General features: G+C 39.4%; 1 protein-coding gene across 2 annotated transcripts in view; it reads left to right on the forward strand.

The window, feature by feature from the left end:
- spidr (scaffold protein involved in DNA repair) overlaps nucleotides 1-17,221 on the forward strand; it is a 42,866-nt gene that overhangs the window by 3,936 nt on the left and 21,709 nt on the right. For both annotated transcript variants that reach the window (XM_088085601.1, XM_042497238.2), the window contains exons 6-10: nucleotides 3,096-3,334; nucleotides 5,286-5,386; nucleotides 7,063-7,282; nucleotides 14,994-15,198; nucleotides 16,755-16,987. In XM_088085601.1, the coding sequence (XP_087941727.1) occupies nucleotides 3,096-3,334; nucleotides 5,286-5,386; nucleotides 7,063-7,282; nucleotides 14,994-15,198; nucleotides 16,755-16,987 (998 nt within the window). The remainder of the gene's footprint in view (nucleotides 1-3,095; nucleotides 3,335-5,285; nucleotides 5,387-7,062; nucleotides 7,283-14,993; nucleotides 15,199-16,754; nucleotides 16,988-17,221) is intronic.

Genomic DNA, 17,221 nt, shown 5'->3' on the forward strand with positions numbered 1-17,221 from the left:
TAATCCAAACTGTCAAAGTTCACAAGCTGAGTTAGCTTTAAAGTGCTGACAGAGTGTGTAGGAAGCTGCCAATTTTTCATTGATCCAAAGCAGATATTAAAACTGTTGGGAGTGCCTGAAGAAGAAACTTTACAACTTAAATGAAGACAAAAGTTGCTTTAACAGAAAATTATTTGGCTTTTATTGTCTAATAAGTCAGTTTTCAAGCAGAAATGCATAAATTTTATGGTTTCAATCTCTCTAAAGTGGGGGTTGTTTATAAGACGAAACAAGTCGTACATTGACGTAAGCTTGCCCTCAGAAACTGTGATGGGCATTTTTTGCACTGCTCTCTGAATATTAATCAAAAAATGTATCAGCAGATTAATAGATAATAGTAATCGCTGAAAAGCCACGTCATATGATGCTCACACTGCGGTTTACTGAACACACTTCTCATGCTGTTTCATTAGACAAATATATTTGTTATCATAGTAGTCGATCTTTTGTCGGCCCTCCTGTGTGCTGTGCAGACTTAGATTGACTGTTCCTTCTCGAAAGTCATTCAGCAGTGGTGTTTGTTAAAGGCCGGGCTGGCACTGACAGAATGTACAAGGAGTGGTTGAAGGTGTTGTGCTCAGGTTCAAGACCGCACATGGCGTTTCGTAGTAGCTCATATTGACAACATGTAACTGATCAGCTAGATGTGGTCAAATTACTGGGGTGGTGCGGTTGTGGGGATAGCGGTTTATTAATGTTCTTACACTATTCTATTGAGTCATCCATAACATATTGATTTATTGACATACTGATCCTGACTATTCGAAACAGCTTTAATACCAAATTTTCCTCAATATCAGCACTATTGAGACTACTTTCTTGCTCTCTCCTCTCTCCGACAGTGAGTTGACAGACAGACAGACAGACAGACACACACACACACACACACACACACACACACCTCACTGCAGTGGCGCCAGAAACCTTCCTCTTCTCAGTCACTCACTCTGTCTTCTTGTCACTCATCTCATTCACTCTGGTTGCATTCAGGCTTTTGTGGCACAGTTTTGTTTTGTACTTACACTTAATTGCATTTTGTGTCCGTCTCGGGTTTTTGAATGTGTGCACCACCACAAGATTATTCTTTTCCTTAATTTAAAGTTTGAATTATTACTAATTTTTATTGAAGTCATTGTGCTGTTCTCTGCAAACTAACTAAGAAAGGAAAAGTCATTGTTGTCTTGTTATGGCCTTATTATATCCATAATCAAGTGTTTCCCCTTAATGTCAAAATGTCCCTGTGGTATCAGATATTGACTTTTTTTTTAGTTATTGTATGGAAGTTTGAAATTCCAGTATCATGACAACACTGAAATCAGCACAATGCCTTAAAATACATTGCTCACTAATAGAGCTGCAACGATAAGTCAATTGAAAGACATTTAATTGCCAGATATTTCGATTATCAAGTAGTCGTTTAGTCAAAATGACGTACTCAAATGCCTTGTTTTGTCCACAACCCAAAGATATTCAGTTAACTGTCATAGAAAAGTAAAGAAACCAGAACATGATCACATTTAAGAGGCTGGAATCAGAGAGTTTTGACTTATTTATATTATTATTATTATTATTTATTATTATTTTATTATTATTGTTATAATTAAAAATGTACTCAAACCAATTATCAGATAAACTGGCGATTAATTTAATAACTGACAACTAATCGATAGTTACAGCTCTGCATTTAAGTAACCAATATCTTGTGATTAAGCTCTGAGTTTTTGCAGGCTGTATGTCAAGAGGAAGCCTGTAGACAGATTGACATCACCCCCACAGACCCAGCTACTTCCTCTTGTCACAGTTTTAGTTGCTGCTATCAGCTCTCTGGGGTCAAACAAGATCTAAGATCACCCAGCAGGAGGTTTGTGGTCAGAGGCCTACTAGAAAGACAGACTCTTAAGGGTCCTAGTTTTTTGAAATATGCTTGTACTGAAATGTATGCATGTTGTGTTTTTGACAGTTTGATTGCCCATAAGTCAAGTGCAGATTCAGTAATCGGAATAGCATTTGGATTTGTGGCATTTTGTTACAGCACCACAATACGGTAGATTTTGATTAAATTGGAGCAGGAAAATGGAACAGCCTAGTTTGAATTTCTTTGTGGCCTTGAAAGCTTGCTCAAATGCTGCCAATTTTAAATCAAACCGGATCTAACAGGATACAGAGGGATCCCAGTCCAAGTCAAAGTTTAGTATTCCAGATAAATGTACGTCTGACTCACTTGACGTATATGTCTGCCAGATTTCTGTGTTGTTGCACTAGCGATGAATGTGGATAGGCGGAGCTGTGAGGGTGACTTTGCATCTCAAGGCCAACGAGGAAGGCCACTTCCCCAATCAAGCGTGTCCCGGTCCGGCAAACTTCAGCCGCTCACTGGGTCAACAACCTCCACCACATCAGGGCTCCTCACTAGATTAGAGCCGTGTCACCAGAGCAGGACTATAAACATCTTTTTACTACTGTTTGTTGAGGGAAACATTTAAGTGGACAAGGCTGCACAGAGCTGTGTACTTACAATGCTTTCAGTGCCGGGTGAAAACATTTTTGAGCCGGGGCCAGGAACATAGTGTTCCTTTCTCTCTGTAGCTGGTTAGAGTGTGACGTCTGCTGGCACTCCGCCTAGCAGGGTCAAGTTGATTCAAATAAGAGAGCACGTTGGCTGACGGAGCCTGGTATGCTGGTCTTGTCTGCACATGACAGGAACTCGGGTTTCTTGTGGATTTTTCCATGAGTGCTGATTCCCTCAGGTGCAGTGAGCAGTGATGCAGCAAAAAAAGATTGTTTTCTTAACGTATCTGGTGAATTAATCAGTCGGTGTATCAGTGTACCATATCCACCCAGTGTGTGATTGAGTTTATTCATTTTATTTAACCTAATGACTCAGAATGAATTTACTGAAGGCTGAGGCCTTTTTTAATATCAAATATCTCCCTGATATATATTGTTATTTTATCTCTGATTTAAAACTTTAAAATTAATTCAACTGACTTGTTTCAAAATTGGGTCAAATAAATATTTTTTTTAAAGTTAATTAATAGTTATCACTTTATCCCCAGATGCCGGAGCTGGAGATCTCAGGCTATGCTTCTGATGGTGAGAATATTGACAGCACAATGACTCCGAGCAGACCAGACTCTGAGAGCTCTCCTCTCCAAACTGGTGAGGGCAGCAAAAGGTCAGTCAGTGACTGGGTCAGATCTGCTCAGGCGATGCTGCAGACGCCTCAGAAACCGCAGCACAAGAGGGAGTCCAAGACCCCTGAAGACTCCGCCAAAAAGAAAAGGAAATTTCAAAGGTTTGCATGTGGTTTGTTTAAAGTCACATTTGGGAATTTTGCCTTTTTTTCCCAAGATACTGATTCTGATATCTCAACTTAGAGTAACTGCTGATGCCGATTCCAGATCCAGTATGAATGTTCCCTTTTTCCACTTAACTTAAAATCTGCATACAACTGTGTGTGGATCATTTTAATGTGAGGTAACATGAGGCCAGGGATTGTTGTGGCGCCAAAAACTGAGTCAGCAGCCCACAATGAGGGAATGAATGTAACTGAACGCATAAACACAGAATTTTATAATGAGAATAAAGGTATACTCTGCAGGAATTGTTGGTAACTGTTTGTAAACACTAAGGTTGTTTATAATGACTAACTTCACTGACATTCAAATATACGTTTAAACTTAGACTAGTCAACTAGTCTAAACTAAGAAAACATTTAAAAACAGTCAAAATTGAGCACAAATGTATCTTTAAGTTTAATCATCAGAAAAAATATTGCATATATTGTAAAATCCATTTGAAATTGTGAATCCCATTTTTCAATAACCAAATCATGTTTTTGATGCAGCTGAAATGTTTGGCACTTTGCACCATGCATTATTATTATTGCACATTTTCCTATAAATCATGACAACACCTCATTAAATAAAAGTTAACAAATAAGAATTTCCATTTGATCAACGCTATCACATAAAAATGGCACAATCATTTTGAAATTAACTTGAGTTGTATTTCTGGTGCTTATGAGCGAGAGTAGCAATGTTTAATCAATTATTCAACTAATTGTACACATCTCTAGTAAAAATAACATTCAGACTTTGTCTGTCCCCCCTACACTGATGGTATCGAATATAAGATTTGTTTTAATGGAAAAACCGATACTTGTGCAAGCTTACAAATAACTGCCTGCAACTTCCTGTCCTTAAGTGCTCACCAGCAAAAGAAAGCCAACCCCACATTAATTCTCATTTTGGAACGAGCTTTGTCTGCTTGGTGTTTCGCTGTGATATATTTGTGGGGTTTTTTTTTTCGACACTGTGTTCACAATTATTTCAGCCCCCTCTTGGATTCGTCATGTGGCCGGGCCACACTGCCTGCATGAGCATTTCTACAAGTCAAAGAACGCAAGTTTCTTATGTTTTAGTTGAACTCAAATGACCATTTTTAATGTATATTTTTGCTGAAAACTGTGAGCGTTGCATGGTAAAAATAGGCAAGATTCCTATTCTCTAGATGTGCCGCAGCTGAGCAGCAGCCTCGCCTGAGTAGCGCTGCTCACGTGGGTAGTGTGACTGCTCTAACCTGTTAACATGGGTGTTGGAAAAAAAAACACAACAACTTCCGCAATGCGCCGAGCAGCTCATGCAGGCAGTATGGCCCAACTGTTACAGTCAGGCACCTGGTCGCTAATGTTTTATTAGGCTCCAACCTCACCTGAGTGCCACAACTGCACGCCCATAAATATTTGGGACACGGCAAAATAGGAAAAAACAGGCCGAGGGCAGAGTCCCTGCAGAAATAAACATCGCCACACACCTCCAGTTGGTCATTTACATCATTTTATATTGTTTTTTAAGAAAAATCCTGCATAGTATATCTTTTTATATCTCGATTGCTGCATCTCTACTGCACATTATTATGTATGTGTCATAGTGTATTGCCTCATAATAGAGCATACACAGGTACAGAGGCATTGCGCTTGCTGCCAGAGTCAAACTTTGGCGGCAATGTTTCCACAGCAGAACTGATGATGAAAGGGACACCTGGTGTCATGATGTGGGTGCTAAATGTCATTGCCACCTCCAAGCCCACCAAATCTGACAGATGGCTATCTGCAGTCTTCGACAGCTTGTGTGTTACATCAGAAATCTCTGTTTTTGAAAAAAACAATTTTACACCTGCTTTTGTTCAAGCTGCGTTAGTTTATCAAGTCATCCGCTGTACCTCTGTGTTTGTCTTTTGCATAGCGGAGGTCTTGCTGAGAGGCTGAATCGACTGCAGTGCAGACAGAGGTCAGCTGTGAGCTTCTGGAGGCACCAGTCCATCTCTGACTCCTCAACAACAGCAGGTGATCCTCACAGACAAACTGTATTCTCCACAGGATGCTGCACGCATTGATCTCTGAATCACCGCTCATGTTTAATGATGAACTTTGATTTGTGAGTGGGATGAAGGCCGTCTGCAGGCAGGCGGGATTCTTTTCTTTACGTGATCATATGGAGAAGCGATGCCGAGGACGTGCCGGCTGTAGTTTGATCACTGTGGCTCTGAACTGTGAACTCAGTTTCCTGTCACCTACATACTGCTTGCCTAGTTCTTTTTTTCCTTTCCGTGGTGTACCAAACCACTTGTGCTCTCTGGTTGTTAAGTATCTCCTCGTAATAGGACACCAGCAGAGGCTTAAAGGTGACAGTTGATTGTGGAAAGAGTAAACACCCACCTGATCCAAGTTTGTGGTCAGTAGATGGTTTGATTAGTATGATGTTTAAGAGTTAAATGGAGGGTTAAAGCGCAGAGTTTTATATTGACTTGACCTCATTTCTTTTTTTGTTTTACTTTTTATTTATTCGTTTTTCGGTTAAAAAATACACAAGGAATAAATGGTGATGCCACTGTATTCAATTAAAAACTTTTGGTACATTAACCTCTGACCAGCTTACTGAACAACACTTCTTTTCTCTTGTAGCCTGTCTGTTCATTCCAGCGTTGTGCATGTGTCCTTGCTTTAGTCCTTAGGTGAAAAGTCGACTTTAACTCATTTTTAAGTCCAGTCATTAGTGTTTTTCTGCATTGACGCCTGATTCTTTTTATGTAGAGTTTTCAAACCGTTACAAGTCAGATGCCGTGCAAAGTGCATAATTAAACCTTTACAGCAGAGTTTGTTTCTATTTAATTTGTCCCACTCCCTGTTACATGCTTCACAATAACAACACTGGCTGGATCATGCTGTTACAGGACACCTGTTTATCTTTGTTGCTGTAATTTTGGTGTGTGATGTCAGTGCACTCGCACACAGGCCTTGAATTGTTTCCTGACATAACGCCCTGACGACAACTTATCAGATCATAGTAGGCCAAGAGGAGGATCTCAAAGACAGGCTCAGTTTTGGCCCGCTGCCTGTGGTTATTCTGATAATTTTGTAATCTGGGACACACAGAGCACAAATGAAGCACTTGGGATTCATGTTTGGACAAATGCATGTTAAAACTTAATCACTCTCTAGCGATCCCTTTGATTTGATGTACTCATATGGTAATAAATTCTCCCCTCTGGCTACTTTCAGGGATTGTGAACGTACACACGAACAGATCTGCGTTCACTGTGAGCTCTAATGCTGCAATTTTCAAAACTCAACGCAATCAAGTTTACACACAACATTTGCATGCAGCCAAGTTGCTCTCTTATCTCAGTTTGATTTATAGCTTCGGGGCATTGTCTCGATTTGCTCTTCTTAATTATCTCTGTCGACTTCATTGCTCAGGCCAAAAGCACAGTCAGCGCTGTGGTGAAATTCCAAACATTTGCACACTCACCCAGTGGGATTCACTGCGTTTCATATCCAACTCAGCCTGAGTCAGTAACAGCTTTACAGTTATGCAGTGCGAATTGTTCTGATGCTAAAAGTGAATTACTCTCATAACACATAATGAGTCCCACAGAGAGCAAGGGTCCGTGAGAGCACGAGTACACACACACACTGAAACACACACTCAACATCTGTGTTGTTGTTGCTCTGCTCTCCAGTGGACAGGCCTGGCGTGCTGGTGCTGGAGGTGCTGGAGGTTCAGGAGGAGTGCAGCATGCAACTGGCGCACTGTGAGCACCACCAGCCTCCCGGAGAGGGCCACCAACACACTCACCCTCGCTGTGAGGAAAATGCTCGTGTGCTGGTGCTGTTCAACAGAGAGACGGCAGCCCAGCTGGTTCCTACACCCAAAGATATCATCCACATATACCCGCCATGGTGAGATGATGCCGTACATGTCGCCCTTTAAAGCCACTCTGTGTTTTCCTTTTTGTTACTTCACTGTGCAGAGTTTGTCATGAGAAGATTGTTTTTGCTTAAACCCTTTAACACCTGGATAGACATCAGTTTTTGTTTTTGCTTAAACCCTTTAACACCTGGATAGACATAGTTTTTCTTATGTTGCGTTTAGACGCCTTTCATAAGTGTTTAAACCGTGAGAAAATCTCATTTCTTTTAAATACATGGGGAAAAATACATTGAGCATCTTTGAAAGAAAAGTCCCGCACACAAATTGTAAAAGGTGAAAAGAAAATGAAATTATGAGATATTATCAAAAACAATGTCCAGAAAACTATAGTTATATATATCACATATATTCACATATATTTAAAATTATGTTACAGAAGTAAACTGACAGAAGGATTTCCCTCCTTTTTTAAGCACTTCCTTAAGGTATTTTTTTTTTTGTTGTCTTTGTTTTTTTACTTTTTTTGTTTTTCTTTTTTGTGTGCTTACTTGGTAATTTTCTTGTAACTTTTTACTAATTTATTGCTATTTTTTGCCCTTTTTTAAGTTTCTCATAGCCTTCTTGCCATGCTTTTGAACAAATTACAGCCAGTTTGCTCAGGTTCACGGGGTTAATCTGCTGTAGGTGGAAACGTTTCTATGTGCTCACTTTAAATCTGAGATTAACACATGAACATATGAGCCGGACTTTATGACATCACAGCGAGTTTGGAGCCAATACTGGGTCCATTATGCAACTTACACAAGAGTGATGAGGAAACTTGAAACTTCCTGTGGACACACACAAAATGAACATTATTGCATTTCTGCACAGATGGAGTTTTCAGTGAATGAAAAGGAGTAGATGTTTGTCTCTTTTTTGGAGGAAAATCCTTATCACACAAATCTTTAGTCAAATCTGAGTGTTTTTCGCATGTTTTAAAATGTGTCTGGAGGGGGTATTCAAATGAAAATCCCATTCTGCTGTAGTTTGCATGCAGTTTGATTTGGATATTTGATGCTGCGGGGCAGTTAACAGGCTCTAAAAGTGACGGCCGTTAAGCGCCAGCTGCAGAGAATTTTGACTGGTGGATTAATAAATAAAGATGAATTATCACTTCAGGGGTTCTTCTGCAATAAGATGTATTGCAAGCTGTTAAATAATTAGTATGGCACTTAATTATTAGAAGTTTTAATTAATCTGCTGATTTATATTCCTGATTAACTGTGAGATATATAAAATGTAGGAAAGCACATTACAATTCTGTAAAGCCCACAATGACATTTTTGTTAAACTAATAATCAAAAATATTCAGTATCACAATTGAAATGCTGGAACTGATTAATTAGTTATAAAAATTGATTACTTATTTGAGCCATATTAAGAATAGATACGTTTTACGTTTCAACTTTATGGGCTTAATACTACCGATGATGGGTGCGATGATGCATTATTACGCCGATTAATGAACTGTTCTCTTGCACTTCTCTGTTTTTGATTTTTGACGTCATCGTGACTTGGCAAGCCATCAAAAACTACACAGAAAGGCCAAAGTTGCACAATACAAGACTGACTCACTCTGTGCAGGAAAAAGATTAACATGATCCCCTAAAATAATGCTGACAAGGCATACTGATAGGTGGATGACAGGCAGCAAAGGGCTGTGAGCTGAAGTCGAACCCACAGCTGCTGCGGCAAGGACATTGCCTTCATCCATGGGGCACCTGCCCTATCCACTGAGCCACTGGATGCCCTGATATACATTAAATATATACTTATTGCATCACTTAACTCTTCAAAAGTTGATTGGATCATCTGGAAGTTTTGAATCCACAATTCCTCTGTGAAACTGTGGACTATCACTTCCCAGAAATCCCTCATACGTGGCCGCTCCCATTTATAAGGGGCTTGCCTTTACATTATCGCTCATATAACACGCTTATGTCGCCTTGGATTGGAAATAATGAGAGCTAGTATGGTGGCTACAATAGAAATGAAACTGCTCATGTTTTGAACATCCATCGCCATGCTTCTTGAAATGTTATCATGAGACAATAAGTAGCATAATGTCACTTAATGGAAACGCAGTCAACTTGCAATTGTGTTTTATGGACATTTTGAAAATAACGCTTAAGTTTTGTGCAAATCTGTAATAGAAACCCGCTTAGTGACAAAAACACGCACTTGTATTTGATGTAAATTGACTGTGCGTAAATGCCCTGAGTGGCTGCATTGCAGCCTGTGATGTGGCTAATGGCTGCTGCGCTCTCTCTAAATACTGAACCCAGTGTCAAAACTTGTCGTTTCCATCAGTCAGTTAGACAAAAAAGCTTGGGAAAATAGTGTCCAGGTTAAAAAATAGCAAAGTTTCCCGTATAAAAATGTACTGTTCTCATCTCACAATAGCAAGCAGCAAAGGCCCAGATGTGAGGGCAGGGTGGAGAGGCTAGGAGGGGGGTGAGTGTGTGTTTTTGGGATTGTTTTGGAGTTGGAGCGAAGCAGCAGTTGACTCCAGCTGTTGGGAGTTTAGGTTGAGTGTACTCTGGAATATCCAGGCTGGCGGAAGCGCAGGGGCCTCCTCAGCGCTCTGACGTCACGAACAGCTCCAGGGAATGCTTCACATTCCTCTTCCTGGCAGTAGTTAGGTCATTTCCAGCAAACCGGGGAAAAAACACAGTAGGATTATTTTCTGGAGCATTTGGGAGCAAAGCGTGTAGGGAGCCAAAGGACTGAGATTGAAAACACATGGTGGTTTGAGAGCATCTCTGGCTTTAGCACCTCTCCTTCCCTGTTGTATTCTATTCCTGAAATCACAAGATAGAGTAGAGCCCCCACCAAACACTTCTACTCTTTCAAAGAATGATTTCTCTTCTCAGCAAGGATCTTTAAATCCTCTTTTGTTTGTGTAAAATACTTTAAGCAGTCACAACATTTGGTCTGCATTTTAAATCAATCAATTTTCTAACTCAATAAAAAGTCCCTAAATCATAACCAAGAACAGCTGATGACAATCTTAAAGTTCTCTGCAGAGATTTTCATTTATCCAACTTCCACAGTGACAGCAAAGGCTGGATACGAGTGGAAAAACCCGGAATTTAGAGCATGAACACGTCTGGTAAAATTCCTCTTATCAGTTTCCTGTGTGACACTCACCAGGGGTTAAACTCCTCCACAATTCCTGCAGTGAGTAGGTTTGCTCCTCCCACCTCCCACGCCTTGTTGTGAGTGGGCCAAGGCATGAGCGGAAATACCTGCAGGTATTATTCACTTACGAGCTGTGACGCCAGCAGCCGGGGCCACTCCTTAACCCGGCTACCTGTCTGATGATGACAGCTGCCCACTCACCTGTTCACAATGGGGTCACACACTTCCTGTGCGGGTGTCTTACCTGTTCTCATGAACAGTACGTTCCGCTCTGCTAACGTGACTGTAAAGCTCTCACTGATTAACTGATCTCTGCTCAGATGTTGGACTGATAAATGCTGTATTAAAAGCATGAGAACTCATGCAGAGTCAACAAATACATGTGTGTGCATGAAACGTTTTTTGGTCCAGCTGTCAGAACTGAAAAAGAAGAAATAAGATGGCAATGAAAATGAAAAAGTAAGATCAGCAGAACGAAGCTTTAATCCAAGATTAGATGATGAAAGAAGAGAGAACGTCATATTATTAAATAATGATAATATTATTATCAGTAGTATTGATGCATCAACAGGTAAACAGTACTGTTAAAAACAAAAACACAACCACTTTCTGATTAAAGTTCTAGGTTATATACAAAATGGATGTAAATAACCTGAGATTACACCAAAATTTTAAAGGTAATTCTAAAAATGACTACACAACTAGTGAAAATGGTTTATATTGTTCCTATGAATTATTATTCATATTTTTATATTAAATAATTGACTCTTTATTGCGAAGCTTTTTTAATAATGGATTTAAAATGCATGTATGTGTACATACATCACATTTTATATGTGCAAAACAAATGTGTCCCCAAATGTTAACCCTTTAAGTTTGACATACATGTGGAAAATGTATAATGGAATCTAGAATATTCATTCATTCATATTTGGTTTATATGCTCATGCCAATGTATAATTTCTAAAACAATAACAAAAATCCATTATGCACTTTTCTCTCATAACACTTATACACATTCAGTATGCACATATATCATCTTATATGAGTAGCTTCAAATATTTTTGCTAAATGTTTGCACACATACGGTTCAATATATATATGAGAAACAATTATATGAAGTTATATGTCCCAATATTTTAATATATAAAGATATATAAATATATATTAATGGTATATCCTGCTAGGTAATAGGCAGCTAGTTTATCTGTTACCCTGCGAATTACCAGTTATCCAAAACCTGCTGACCTAAGAGGTCGGCAAGGTTCTTCTAGGGTCAGGAGATTTGACAAATATCTTGGACCTAAACCGTTCAGTGATTTACAGACAAGCTGAAACTGGTGATCGATCTAGTGATCTGAGAACTGCGGTTATAAGCTGAGTCTCTCTGGTCCTTGTTACAACGCTGACAGCTGCATTCTGAATAAGCTGAACGGTCTGATTGCTGTCTTAGACGGACCTGTAAATTGCAGTAGTCCAGTCTGGGAGTGATAAAATCGTATACAAGTTTCAGTTGGTCCTGATTTTGGCAGTATTTTAAGGTAGTAGAAAGGTGATTTTGTTATTTATTCAACATGACTACTGAAATCCAGGTCTAAAATGTTGAGAATTGTTTTGCATGCTGAGTCTGAGTAAGAGTCTGTGCGTATTTTACAAAATGATATATAGGAAGACAGGAAGAAGTGTAGCCAGCAAGCCTTAGGTATGTTCACTTGATGAATGACTGAAAGTATTGACTGTCAGAATACCAGCGGATTAATTTTCAGTTGACTAATGGACGAGTCATCCAATTGTCTACACCGTCATGGTAAAGCGTACAGTATGTACTGTATGTGGCAAATGCATAACATTGTGTCCATAAATCTTGCTTGACTGCATTAATTGTAGGGTATAGACACAGTGACATGAACATGTATATACAGGTAAAGGCAGTCAGGGCGAAAAAAACCTGCAAAAATACAACCTTTTTTGAAGACTAGATTAAAATTTTCAAATTCTATTTAGACAGTATCAGATTTTGATCAAACTTCACCATGAGTCTGTAGTTTGTACAAATGTTTGCGTAAATGTGCTCTTTATGTTCTACATGCCTGTTTTGTGAATATATAACAAATTACGCACTAAAATATGATTAATAATGCCCAGCCTTGATTTGTAAAAGGAGACAGTATTTACACTAATCTCAAGTATTAGAAACAACAATCAGTGTGATGTGATATAATTCAGTGAATCAACAAACACCGCTCTCCAAAATTACCATAGAATTAAATAAACCTTCATAAGGGTCGAGTTACATTTGCATTTCTTCTGGTTTTTAGTTTTGGCTCATGCAAATAGTGAAGTTCAGTGATGTAAACATTGTCAACAGCTAGTTGGCAGTCCCTCCAGGATCTTGCTGGCTGATTCCACAATCACTTTCTAAAAAAATGCAATGCATTTTGCAATGTTCAAAGGCCTTTTTTTCCTCTTTTTTTTGTCAATGAAATTGCAGGGGCGAGTAAAAATTGCGAAAATAGTTGTGTTGGTGCCACCTCAACAATTAGCTGTTGATGCTGTTCTACTGAGCGCATGATCATCATATTTTGTCCCGTGTCGAAGCCACGCAGCAACAATTAACATCCCACACCATGCTGTTAATCTCACACAGACACCGAATTGACTGTCATTAAAACAAGTCTCATGATGAACAGAGAGAGAGAGGGACTGAGTGAATCAATACGCTGCATGCAGGTCAATGAAATGAGAATGTACCCATTTTAAATGATTAAATTTGCGGTGATTGCACAAAATTGCAAGGTCATGCAGAATTCACAGGGATAGGCTGAAATTACGTGAAATGTTGGAATTGTAACATTATGAAATCCTAGAGGTGGAGGGTCTGAAAAAGTGTGCGTCTCTGGAACCAAAGAAGAGGCAGCAAATCGGATAGACATCAAACATGAAGGGGACTCCAGGGTGGCGCTTACTTTATTTGGGAATCTTGATTTTTGAAATAGTTTGCCTCTTATTCCCATGGTCTCCTCCCACTAACATAGGGAAGCTTACCAATGGAAGCTGATGACAAGTTGAGGCTATAAAATCCAAAATGTGAAGTTTGTACACTATTATAGTTTATCTTTATAGATTTTATTGATGCTGACTTAAGCAATACTGTGGACATATGACATCTTTTATCTTGTGTTTCTTGGGTTTTGTCTTTTTTTTGCATACATGCAAAAAATTCTTAGTATGTCTTATCTCTTAAAGGGACTTTGGCATAACATTGTCCATCAGGAGCAGGATGGGAAATAATATCAAAATGAATCTAGTAGTAGTTTTGCAAACAGTGACGCTGCAAGATCCCCAGTAGTTGCAGAATCTTACAGTGTGTGATTGAAACCTTACAATGTCTTTAGATGTGGGAGGGTTTCGGACTTGAGTCATTTTAAAAGTCTTTTCAAAGTCGTCTAGAATATGGTAGGCATTAGCTTTCTCCACCTAAAATTGCCAATTGAGTGTGTGCGGCAGTTTGTTTTGTGAATACTCTCTTCCTGCTTTTAATGCACAGCCAAACAAATTGTTGTTTTCCGATTTATCTGTGTGTTTAATTTTTCTGGTTCAACTAGACGAGCTGTGGCACGTACTGCAGTTCCAGTCACACAGTGCTCTTGGCTCTGAGTCAGCGATAAGCCATCATCACACTATTATCCGTGTCACATATGGAAGATATTAAGTCGTAACTCAAACTTACCCCAAACAACTTGCCATATAATTATCTGGCTGTTATTCAAGTTGTTGCATTCTCAGGCTTGGTAACACTCAGGTATGTGTCATTTACCTTTGAAGAGCTTAAACACTTGACGAAAAATGTCTTTTGTAGATTTCATGGAAAAGTTCAGCTTCTCCTTCTTAGCGCACACAGATCAGTTAAATCCAAGCTGGTAACAGTTAAAAAATGAGTAAAATTTAACACAAGAGCACTTCAGGTCACACATGCCGTCTTTGCATTTGATTCTGTGTTTTTCATCAGCAGACCCTCGGCCTGTTTGATTGTGACGGGTGTTGAAGTGTTTTTCCACACATGATGTCACATTTGGAAAGTGTTTTAATCAAGCTGTGCAGCGCTGTGAGGTGTAGCCTTTTAAGAACCTCGCTTACATGGAAAATTCATCCTATACCTCAGTAAAAGAGGACAGATGCATCTGTTGTGTATTTTCACATGCTTTAGAGGAGGTTTTTGAACTTGTACTCTGCGCTGGGTGGTACCTCGTCAAGAGACCTGCGGAGGTGGTTGGTACCTTATCTGAGTTTGACATTCAAACAGTCTCGAGCTCTCAGCCCCCTTACATTTGTGCAATAGCCTCCTCCATTCACTGTAGTGTAACATTGGAGTCTTTGCATCTGTTATTAACTGAATCACAACACTGTTTAGCATTGCCCAACACCTGAAATATGTATAAATTCATGGTAAATTAAATGTCCCAAACTCGCTCAAAGTCGAGGTGTAGAATGAAACAACAGCCCTGAAACAACTGCTATATCCCGAATCCAGAACTGATGAACTTTATTTCTTTGCAGGCAAAGTCTGTCCATAGAGGGTTTCAGCTGTGATATTATTCTGAACACACACTTCAGCCAGAAAGTCTGCTCTGCTACCAAACCAGCCGACACGTCTGCACCTATAGGCCTGCTCTCAGCAAAAAGGTGCAACCCGTATTCTCTCTGCAAAATATTTGGACTGCTGGAGGAATGCAGAACTACAGAGGAGATCACTGCCAAACAGGTGTGTATGCTTCGATATCAATATAATCACGTGCCTTAGCTTTAATTACCAACTCAAATGTACCTCATTTTAACTATTACGTAATGTAAGACATCAAACTAATCTGTTTTGACCATCATAATGCCACCTAAACTGGGTCACTCACCTGAAGTGCACAGAAAAATGTCTTAAGTCTAAGAAGCTACTGGCCATAAGGCAGGGCTCAGTACTAAGGATTGCCTGGGGCAAGCAAAATGCAACATCGGGCTAATAAATCTAGCAACTCATTTTACTGATGTGACAAGTGGTAAAATTAAATAAACAAGTTTTTTTCATAGCTGACAATGAAAGTAGGTAAGGAGTGAGCCATCTTGCTTCCTTCGTGTCTCTCAGTTGCAAAGTACAGATCTGGCTCTTTTGGAAAAATGGCAGCCAGTAAAGAAAAAAAAAATTAAGAGGTGAAGTACAAGCAAGCACTTCAGTTATCTGGGAAACAGGAATTAGGTTGGATGAACTCCAATTTTGTGTTGTGCAGGTTACTACCAGTTTGAGAACAAGGCAGATAAAATGGGCTAGTTTTTCATGACAGTTTACTGTGGTCTTTCTTGTTGTTTGATTATCATTAATAAATTTAATAGTAACAACTTGTATATATAAAAAAAAAACAATGCTGAACCCTGCATAAGGTTTCATTTTTCTGTGCAAAAATACCCCTATGGAATGATCATATACCAGGAAGCATGTGTTCATATTCTTCATAAATATAATGAATTTATTCTCCATAAATTCATATCAAATCAAAGGTGCAACTGTGCGAACAACATGTTTTTGCCACAGGGTTCACTGCTTTCACTTCATAAATATTCTCACACAAAGAACAATTAACAGTCACTCCAGAGCATTTAACCCACATCAGTCAGATATTGGTGCATTCGGTCATTACTGCAGGGATATCATGAGTTTGCAGGTGGTTTACATGCATATTTGTTTTCTTAAATCTGAATCTCTGTTTTTGTCCTCAAGCAAAAACAATAAATTTTAGCAGTAACTTAAAAAACATGGCGCCAGTGGCCATGCTGTCCTTTTAGCAGTTGTCTAATGCAGTGTAAAGACAAGGCGATCCCTGTATTAAGCATTACACACTGCCGTGATGTTTGTTGACAACAAATTGTATGGAAATATAAATAAACCGTTAGTGAACTTGTTTGTTCGTGTCACATGCACAAACACAGAACGCATGGCTGCCACAGACAATTCTTTTCATTATTTAACAATCATTGTTTATCACTAATTTCCAAATCCAAGTTGACATCTTGAAATGTATTGTCTTTTCCAACCAACAAGGTACAAGGTAGATTTATTGTAATTTTTCGTAAACGTGGTTAAGAAGAAACAGTCCTAAACTCCAAAAAGTTATATATAAAATTGAATGACAAATCCAGAGAAACTGAAACTAGAATTTTTACATAAAAATTAGTCGTACTGAAAATACTGGTACACTATTAATTGAATATTTGGATAACCATTGCAGCTCTACAATAAATACTGTTTGATTTCCCTCTCTGTCTTCTCTTCAGGTTGCTGCCTCAGAAGCTCTGTGCAGTTTTGGAGGTTCAGGAGTTTTGACGAGACACTGCCTCTCGCTCCTGGAAGTGATTGAGGGGCTGGGCCAGGCTGGCTGTGTGGGACAGGACGTGGAGGTGGTGATCCAGAGAGTTTACTCCATCCCTGTGCCTGACTGCTCTCCTGTGTCCATCCTCAAGCCCAGACCTCCCTCCGCTCCTCCTCCTGCAGAAAAAGGCAGAACCAGGTACAGCAGCCCAGTGGGGCCTCTAGTTTGTCACTCGATGCCAAAAGAGACTGGGGAAAAAATGAATCACATTTTATCTCCTGTGTATGCTTCTCTCCCACAATATAAATGACTGTTTTTGTGAAAAAATGCATGCTGGTTTTCTTGGGCTCGGGCCTTGCATGCTTCTCCTTGGTGGCACAATGTGTCTAAGTGGTCGAGCTATTGTTCACAGCGCAGCGGGCCCCACAAAGT

The sequence above is a fragment of the Plectropomus leopardus genome, chromosome 12, assembly GCF_026936395.1.
Source record: "Plectropomus leopardus strain MGB_pleo_1.0 chromosome 12, ASM2693639v1, whole genome shotgun sequence".
Taxonomy (NCBI): Eukaryota; Metazoa; Chordata; class Actinopteri; order Perciformes; family Serranidae; genus Plectropomus; species Plectropomus leopardus.